This window comes from Copadichromis virginalis, linkage group LG13, assembly GCF_057382275.1.
Source record: "Copadichromis virginalis isolate Kocher_CV1m ecotype Utaka linkage group LG13, C_Virginalis_male_GT1.1, whole genome shotgun sequence".
NCBI lineage: Eukaryota > Metazoa > Chordata > Actinopteri > Cichliformes > Cichlidae > Copadichromis > Copadichromis virginalis.
Window position 1 is genome coordinate 25,049,672 of NC_140630.1, and position 9,944 is coordinate 25,059,615.

Consider the following 9,944-nt stretch of genomic DNA (forward strand, 5'->3'; position numbering starts at 1 on the left):
TGAGGTTTTTCCTGTTAAAAGGGAGTTTTTCCTTCCCACTGTCACCAAGTTCTTGTCATAGAGGAGTCAACATACTGTAGAACATGGCAGCGTATTTTGTGCCTGTCAAACTGTGTTATCTTTGGCATTTTTCAGATTACATTCAACTAAAGAAATCAAAACAAATCATCTGTTTTTGTGACAGGCTGCAAGTAACAAAGTGCCTAAAGATAGAATTTAAATTTGGCTCTCTGCTAAGTTCTCTGTTACGTGTAGACACAACACTGGTTCATTCCTCGAGTTAGATGTCTTCTTTTTATCCTTGAATGAGTCATAGGTCTGTGTTAAGTAGCTTAACAGACCTCTAAAATGGTGAGAGACAATAGGTTTACAAAAAGTAGCCAATGTCCAAAGAAAATGTTTGAATAACCTTCAGAAAGCTTATAGAAGCTTATTGCTCAAATGCACTTTGTCTGGCTCCTTGCAAGCAAAATATAAAGAAATAAGAGGTGGCTCAAGATGTTTGAACAGTACTGTATTTTCTGTAACATATACACTCACTGGCCACTTTGTTGGATACACATTGGTGGTACTGGGTTGGACCATCCTTTGTCTTCAGAACTGCCTTATTTCTTCGTGGCATAGATTCACGGTGGCATTTCAGAGATTTTGGACCATATTGACATTATAGCATCACACAGTTACTGCAGATATCAAATGACCCCTGCTGTGGTCTTCTGCTTCTGCATACCTTTAATTGTAACAAGGTATGCAGAAGGGTTCATTTGAAATACTGCTGTTTTCCTATCCGCTCAAAGCAGTCCGACCATTCTCCTCTGACATCATTGAGGGATTTATCCTCAGTGGATATTTTTTGTTTTTCATGCCATTCTCTATAAAACCTAGATATCGATTGAATGAGCAGATTCTGAAATACTAAAATCCTGAACTACTAAGGGGTGGCTGCAGCTCAGGAGGTTATCTACTAATCAGAAGGCTGATGGTTCAATCCCTGACTGCTCCCAGTCTGCATTCCAAATATCCTTGGGCAATACACTAACCCCAAGTTGCTCTCTGATGCATCTCTCAGAGTGTGATTGTTAGATAGAAAGCGCTTATGTAGAAAAAAGTGCTTGGGTGAATGGAAAATGTCGTATAAAGAACTTTTAGCACTCAAATGGATTAGAACGGCACTATATAAGTCCATTTATCATTTATTCAGTCCATTTGTTTGGTATCAACAACAATCCCATATTCAGAGTTGCTTAAATCACCTTTCTTTCCCATTCTGATGCTCAATTTGAACTTTCCCTTACCTTCATGTCTACATGCCTGAATCTTCTGAGTTGCTGTCATGTGACTGCCTGATTAGAGATTTGCATTAATGAGGACTGTAATAGCCCTGTGATAAATTTGCGATATGTGCCCCCCCCCCAATTCTAAAACAGCTGGGATAGGTTCCAGCCCAACTGTGACCCTGAATTGGATAAGTGGAAGAAAATGGATGGATGGATGGATAGAGAGCTTGAACAGGTGTACCTAACAAACTGGCTGGTGAGTTTATGTCATGCAGTGATGAATGTTTATATTTTAAATAAATACATCATAAGTTTCAAATAAGGAGATTAGTGTATGTAAAAATGCAGTTTTTCCTTCTCTCGGCTGCGTGTGATGTTAATGAGCGGATCTCCTCATCCACCCGCTGCTCCAAACATCTGTTTGAAAAGGGCAGAGAGTCATAAGAAAGTAGTCCTAAAGGAAAGGGAATGGGGGGGGGGGGGGGTTCAGAGAATGGATGAAGTGAGGGGCTGTGTAAGAAATAAGAATTATTTTTGACCTGTGACTTATGCAAAGCTACTCTACTGGAGTCAAAAGATGAAAATATGCTGGAAAGGAACAGAATGGCCCCCCTTTATATAGGGATTTTCATGCTTTGATTTATACAACAAACTATTTGTTTTGGGTTTGTTTTTTTGTTTGTTTGTTTTTTGCAAAAATGGCAGTTTTCCTTTTGTTTGTAGAACCCAATAGAAAGCTGTTATGTGGTCCTCCATACAGTGAGAGATGTAAGGTTGCCAGTTTCAGAAAAAAACACTTGATCATTGTTTTAAATCACAAATACTATTTTAAAGGATGAATGCTTTCTTTTCATTGCATCAGTTCTGCAAAAACAATACAATTCAATTGTGTATTATAGTCCAAATTGCTGATGCTGTAATTTTACAAGCCAACAACACTGACAAAATAATGCTAGCTGCAGCAGTCTTAATGCAACAGCCTGTTTTGTGCCACCAAACGCTGCTACATTCCTGTAACTGAGCCTTGCATAGATAAAAAACACTGGTTTCGATAATCATTGTGCTTTTTACATTATGCATGCAGTGAGAAAGATTATGCAAAAAAATAAAATAAAATAAAAAGAACAAGAGCAGGAACCTTTTGCAAAAACATTGTTCACATTTTTGTGGCACCTCTGCCAGTGTCATTTGTGCACTGCATCAAATTAAAGCACCTGACCTTCAGTTTTATGTTTCGGATAGATAGCGAAGGCCCAGTAAAAAATATTCTTTGCAGCAAATATGTCATTCCCAGCATTTTTTTCTGTCTTTGACATTCATATTGAGATTTAGCAAAAAGTTTAAGCGTGTCCATCGCTGAAATTGCAAACAAGCTCCAGCTCTGACTCAACTGGTGGCGGAGAGCTGAGGGCTGAAAGAGATTTATCATATTAGAAGACATGATGTTTTCTTGGCTTGTTGCATGGATTCACATCACTGGACCGAGGTATCCATTTTGTCTTTTGTGTGAGGAACAAAATGACAGTGCTTAGAACTGCTGCCGCCACGAAGCGCAAGCACAGATAGTTACTGTTTGCCTGAGGAGGATATTAAACGGGCTTCCTTATTTGGGAATCATTTATCCGTCTGCAGTGCCGGCCCTCGGCTGTGTACTTTATCCTGTGGCTAACTGCATCTCAGTGAGCCTTTTGCTGTGATAAAACGGTTCATAACTGTGCAGATAATTCATTTCAAATGTCCCCCAAAATTGCCACCCTGGAATGTATGATCACTCTTAAGATGAATGACACTGCAAAGGCACCACTTTGCCAGTTAAGCAGCCTCTAATTGTAGATTGAACCAGAGTGAGAAAAGGGGGGAAAATCATTGTCTGTCTTTCTTTGTATCCCAGGTTAATTAAAGAACATTTGCTGAATTTTAATTAAAAGGTGAAATATAGTCGATTGGTCCAGTAACTTTCAAATGCCTTTATGAAAAACCCCTTTTACAGCCAGTGAGAGCGCAGGAGAGCCTTTATCTTGTACACAATACTTTATCAAAGAATCACATATAAAAACACTTCTTTCCAGAGAAAGCTTTTAACTGTTTGATTCTCTCATTGGTTGCTCCCTCTAAATCGGACACGTTGAAGCCCTCGACTACAAGGAACAATCGAGGAACAGAAAATGCACACCACACCACACAGACCCTTAAATTTAAGATTAGAATGCAACACACACAATTCAAAAATATATTCCTCTAATCTTGCAATAGTTGCAATAGGTTGTTTTTCTTTTTTCTTTCAGTTGTACAATTAGAAAAAATACACAGGTAACTGGATTTACTGGAGGAAACGCTTTAACAAAGTCACAAATAATACTGTATTTTGCACCAATGACAGCTTTGGATCCGACGCTCTATCATCACTAAGTGTCTGCAGTGTTCTCTGTGCCATGAAGCATCAGAGGAGATGTTGATCTCCCGTGTGTTCACATTAGTGTTCGCATGCCCTAAAAGGTGTGGAAAACTGTGCCCCGCCAGCGTCCTGAGGGTCATATACACTTGTATTTCCAGGGTTCGCCCCGCTGTTTTGTCATGTGTGTTCGCAAGTAGTCACCTCGGGGAGGGGTGTCTGGTCCTGCATTACCACTTGAGGAGGGGTGGGGGCAGGGCGAGCGTGGGCCACTGAGTTTTTCTGCAGCTCGACCCCGAAGGCGGGAGGAGCGTTCTGCAACTGTCTCCTGTACTGCACAAAGCTGCAGGTCTTTAGGATGATGGCCAAGATGTTCTTTCCTATTAGGATCCCAGATACCCTGGCGTCCCTGTACAAAAGCATGTTCCCCCCGCGGATGAACAGAGTGATGATGTTAATGGTCACAAGACTGAGGATGGGGTACAGGAGCATCTTGTGGGGGACAATGTTGATGCCCTGCATGCTGATCTCGCTCAAGGACACGCAGGGCAGCACGAGCAGGAGGATGTAGCAGTAGAAGAACATCAGGCCCTCGGCCCACAGAGGAAGCCCTTTCTTTTGTGGCTCCCACAGGTTGGCTTGGATGTCCAGTATGTCCAGCAAGTCCACCACCACCCAGAAGAGGCGGTTACGGATCTCCTCGCGCTTCTTGAAGGCTCGAACATACTCCATGTGGTCGATAGCCACCAGCACCACAAACAGCACTGGGATGCAAATAGACAGCAGCAAGGTCAAGGCTTTCCTCGCGAGAGCGTCCAAGCTCTTCCTGTCTGCTTTGTAGTTTTGATACACAAAGTAAACCTTGATCTCCAGCACGAAGATGTAAAGAAACCAGAGAATCATGGCGTAGCCTCGCTTCGCTGTGCGCACCTCGGCGCCCACCCACACTGCCACGTAACGCAAGACAATTAAGAAGCAGATGTCTCCCACCATCACCATGATGCAGATGCCGATCTTGCGGGGGCCGTGATTCTGCTCTACCAGGTAGGCATCAATCAGCGCCATGCTGCTCATGATCAGAATGGTGGACAAGCACACGTGGGGTTTGTTGGTGGGAGGCGGGGGTACCATCCTTGCCTGTCTGAGAAGAAGAAGAGGAGGTTTGTCGTTGAAGAGGGAGTGCAGAGGGTCCTCAGTTGTCCAGTGAGAGGCAGATCAGATAGCGCTGCTAGACAGCGGTGTTCCCCTCCATTGCTTCTTTCTTGGCCACAATCCAGGATGCATTAATAGGATTCACACAGATCACTTCAATCAATCTCCGCCTGTGCCCAAGCCACCTGCCGGGTAGACAGCACCCCTCATTTAGTAAATTGTGTTAATTGGTAAACGGTCTGTAAACATACAGCTTCACTTGTCTGTGAATCAATATCTCAGGATGTGCCTACCTTTTTACGCTCTGATAATTATTCAGGGAACACAACAGTTTAATCAGCGAGTTGCAGTTTCTCTTATTAAAAGAGAAAAGCTGCTGCGATGTGCTCTCGTTACAGATTCACTCTCGACACCCTTGTTTTCATGCAAGCTTAAGCTGGAGAGATAAAAATCCAGCTGAATACTCACTTGTGTCCCTCTTTGTACTTTATCCTAATGACTGGCAGCGAGCGATCATCCATGAGACTGCACTGGGAGATCACAAAGCCCATCTGTAATCCACAGGAGAAGAGAGGAGAAAAGGCAAGGGATCCTCTCCTTCTCTGACAGCCATAAATCCACCAATCATGGATAGGTTTCTGTCGCTCTTTCCTTCTTTCTTTCTTCAGGTGAAAGAAAAATCCCCAAATCTTGCCGTCATAATCCACTTACCAATCAGACCGAATCAGGAATAGACATCTTGATGGTCACAAAGACAGCTCTCAATTTCTGCCTCTAAGAATAGAGGTTGTTTAGTTGTTGTGCTTAGACGGAGGCTTTAAAATGCCCCAACTTCAAAAAGAAAAAAACAGGGTGGTGGTGACAAAGTTGATTAAAAATACAAAACCTCAGCAGTAAGTCCTGCTTCAAAGACAATTTCCTCTCCAGAAGTTTTCTCCTTCATCATCCACCATCCCTGGCCGAAGAAGATGAAATGTTTTGTGTTGTTTTCCTGTGCAAGTATGTGCGTTTCACAAGAAGAAGGATTTTTGTGGCTCTTTTGAAAGCACCGCGAGCGTCCCTTTTCGCTCACACTCACTGTTTGCATGTGTGTGTGTGCATGCGCGCGTGTGAGGGAGAGAGAGTGTGTCTGCGCGCAGGTTTCAGCTGTCTCCACGCTTCGTTGTCGCTGTAAAATGCTGCCCCCCTGGCGAGATCCTGGCTGCTGCACCGCTTTCTGTCTCCCGCTCAAGCAGTTTTTTTGTTGTTGTTTCTTTCTTGCCAGGGACACCAGGATCAACAGCGCCGGTGGATTCCCCTGTGTCCACTCGGCGTGCTCTGCCAACACCACCAGCACTGTTATACTCCAACGCCGCTGCTTGTCTCTGCCCGTCAGTCTCTGTGCGCTCTTCAGCCCTCTCCGAAGTCAGAGAGATGCTCCTCTGGTGCGTTGAGACACACTCCTGAGATTTTTTCCCCCTTTCTCTCCGTGTGTCTCTCTCACAGCTACGCTCCTTCTCCCTGTTCTGCCCAAGTAAAGGCACTTGCTGTGTGGAGGTGACACTCAGCAGACCACAGCTGCAGAGAGGAGAGAGAAAAGAGGTAGAGAGAGCGAGAGAGAGAGAGACAGAACACTTTTCCAGGGGGTGGAGAAAAGCAGGGTGGGAAAGAGGTTGGGGAGGGAGCCAGCGTTCTGCAGCTTAGCTGAATGCACAACTTCTCTCTCTTTCTCTCATCCTGTTTTCCCTTGCCTTTCTTTTTCTTTACCTCTCTCACTTCCCTTTCTGCTTTTCACATTGTGTCTTGCACTGATATCCTATTTTCTCGGGCTGTTTTCTGTTTTGGCTCCCAGAAAAAGCCTCCGGTCTCCGTCTTCTTTAAAAAGCCCATTATGGCGCCGTGCAGTTCTACCTCTCCCAAGTTCGAGGTGAATGGAGATGAAAAGTGATCCGGAGAGGAGAGGGGGGGAGATGCTCTCCAGTATGGGATGTAGAAAGCCAGCTTCCCAGGAGGATGTGTGTCTGCAGTCATCTGGGGAGACATGGGGAGGTTGGGGTGGGGGTAGGAGGGGGATTGAAGAGAGGAAGATGGGGGGTATTGGGGGGGGGGGGGGGGGGTTTCAACGCCTCTCTTGACAGAGAGCCTTTCTATTGATCTACCAATGGAGCACTGAATCAGGAGACTAAGACAGGGCCAGTAACCCAAAGAGATGAGGGGTGAGAAGAGATGGGGAGGTACAGACGTAGAGAAAAAGAAAGGGAGGGAAAAGTGACGAGGAGGAAGGATGACACGAACTGAGGAGAGGAAAAAGGAACACTGGGAGATGTGCTGGGTGGGACCAAATGTCAAAGGAAACATTTTTATCCCCTGAGATGTAATAATGCCTGGGCTTGGAGATAATACCTTTCTAAAAAAAAAAAGAAAGTTAATTTTTTTAGAAAGGTAGGAATAGGTTGGTGTGTTTGCTTTGCCATGCAGTATGCTAACACCACCAGCTCTGTTTATCCAGCTGGGCCAATTAGGGATAATCCTCCCTCAGAGGAACCAAACTGCTTTCATTAGTACAGTATGAAGCCATTTACTGCTCACTTCATGAATTGCGGTTATTGAAGAGTCAAAAACTATTGGTCTTCTATGCAACCGTGGCTGCACTTTTCATCCGACTCTGGAATGACAACAAAACATAATTGCAATCAATCATGCTGATTTTTTTTATTTGTTGTTTTTTTCTTTTTTGCACTCAAATGGATATGGTTACAGAATTACCAGCTGCGCATCAGCTGACACCTGCAACCACGGCTGTTTATAACTTCTATCATGCCTTTATCATGGAAGCATATGGAGGTCTGAAAAAGAAGTCAAGTGAAGCAGCCATTTGCCTTTCAACAGATTTCTTATTGACTATTTCCTCTGGATTTATCGACCATAATTGGGCCATGATGATGAATTATACCCTTCTTTGCAAACTGTAAAGTTGATGTTCCATCCACAACATTTTAATGCATTTTGACAATCACAACACATTGCAGTCATCAGTTTAATACCAGCTGGTACAAAATGCTACTGCAACATATTTAACTGATTATTAAAGATGGCGGCTGGGTGGTTGTTTGAGGAAAAGGTCACAAGTTTGATCCCCACAACAGGCAGCAGACACACACTAACAGAAATGTGTCCATGAGCAGGGCACTTACGGTAGGTGCTACACCTGCTACACTATTTCACTCAAAGCCACATGGGTATCAGTGTCGGCTGAACGCCTGAATTGTAATGTAAATCAGTAGATGGTTTGCCTATACCGCTCGGGAACAGCCCTGTGATCTTAATAGGTTCACTCCCCCTAGAATCAGTATGGAGATTGATACACCGCGTGTTCTCCTCTTTCTTATTCCTCCCACATCTCGTCCACTAATATATAATTTATATCTTCATTTACATGCCTTTTGTTATATATATAATGGAGTCCAAGACTATATAACTTCTCCATTAAACAGGGCAGTTAACCTGGGCTCGGACTGAGTCACATCTGCTCTCTATCTTCAGTTATTTTTGCGTCATAACTTTTGCACTGTCCACTTCCTGCTGTGACAAAACAAATTTCCCACGTGTGGGACTAATAAAGGTTATCTTATCTTATCTTATCTTATAAATGCTCAGCATTTATGTATTGTCATCATTAAATCTGTGAGGATATCACATCACTGTCGCTTTTATAGAAAGCTGATTTACACACGTGTTTATGCTGGGGGGGGGGGGGGGGGTTGTTGTTTTTTTTACTGTCAGCTGCTGTCAAAGATCTCAGTCTTGATTAATGTAATTATACTGTTATACAAGCAAGATGTTATATTTGATGCCAAGAGTGCTTCAGAAGTCCTCTGTCCTCTTGTGCCCTCTCTCCTTCGTCCATCAGAGTCTGCTCAGCCTCTTGCAGAGGACTGTCCTTGGCTCTTGGACAGGGACACTGCATCATCACAGTTCAGCTCCAGGCAGCTAACACAACAGATAGCAGACAATAAACCCCCAGTCACATTCTCCATAATATTGTCTAGCATCAGCATTGACAATCAACTATCAGAAGGCACAAAAAGAGAAAAGCAATGGAATGGCTACAGCAGGGGCCTCGTCATCTCATCTTTTGGACCTGCAGTTCAATCTGTTTGTCTCTAAACATGGTATTTGGCTTTATGCAAATATTTGAGCATGCTTTCTCAGAGCATAACACTCCATTTTTCAGAAATGTTCCCTTGACAACCGAGTGCAGCAGCCTAAGAAACGTGTTTTCTCATCTTGTCAAAAGAGATATCATGGGAGGAATTCACCGCTGCACATTGTACCTTGAACTCAGCTTAAATAACACATAGTGTGTTTTCTAAACAATGGAGCTATAAGAAAATGTGCTTTCAAGAGGAGACTCTCCTTATGGCTGGTTGCAATTCGTAGCTCAAGAAGCAGCTTTACTTTCTTTACTTTCCCATTTGTGGCCACTGTTTGTGGACCCCTCTCTCACCTAATTCCCCGACAGTCGACAGTCGATGGGCGATATTAGGATATTTTTGCAAGAAGAAAATATCTACAAGGTTTTTACTCAAAGTTATTACAAAGATACAGCACATACGTCCACTCGATTAAGGTTTTATTGTCCGACATTTAAACACAGTATGCCGTTTTCTCACACAATTCATATTAATTGCATCAATGTTCCCCCAGAGCAACACTGAAAGAGGGTATTAATGTGCACCTAAGTGCTGCAGGTAGTGGCATAATCACAAGGGTATGCATCACTGAATGAATAGGCTGATTAGATTTGCTTTGTGTTTCGACTGCAGATGATTTACTTAAGAGTCAAGAGTGGGGTATGATTAATTTCACTGTGCTGCTCTGCACCGAATCCAAATAGAAACACCTTCCCATTAACGTGAGGCTTAAAACGATGTTTCTGCAAGACGTGTGGGTGAAATCTTTGAAAGTTTAGCTCATTGTACATAAAGATGAGTGATAAGGGGCGACTCAAGTTTCACTGTTACAGTATGTCATGATTTGCAGATTGTTTAAGAGGAAAAAAACAAAAGGACCTGGACACAAACATGGATTAATCGTTTGGGTTTGGCAGCCGGTATTCAGTGTCAGCAAGCTGGGAGAAGATT

General features: G+C 43.4%; 1 protein-coding gene across 1 annotated transcript; it reads right to left on the bottom strand.

The window, feature by feature from the left end:
* Positions 1-1,771: 1,771 nt before the first annotated feature.
* LOC146695768 (transmembrane protein 121) lies at positions 1,772-6,467 on the bottom strand. The gene is made up of 2 exons (XM_085478175.1): positions 5,290-6,467; positions 1,772-5,006 (listed from the first exon to the last, which is right to left on the bottom strand). Exon 2 carries the CDS (start codon positions 4,798-4,800, stop codon positions 3,850-3,852), a length of 951 nt encoding a protein of 316 aa, XP_085334301.1. The 5' UTR covers positions 4,801-5,006; positions 5,290-6,467; the 3' UTR covers positions 1,772-3,849.
* Between the last annotated feature and the right edge of the window lie 3,477 nt (positions 6,468-9,944).

Bases quoted from the DNA above. Each gene is read 5' to 3' on its own strand.
- LOC146695768 (XM_085478175.1), bottom strand. From the start codon at position 4,800: ATGGTACCCCCGCCTCCCACCAACAAACCCCACGTGTGCTTGTCCACC.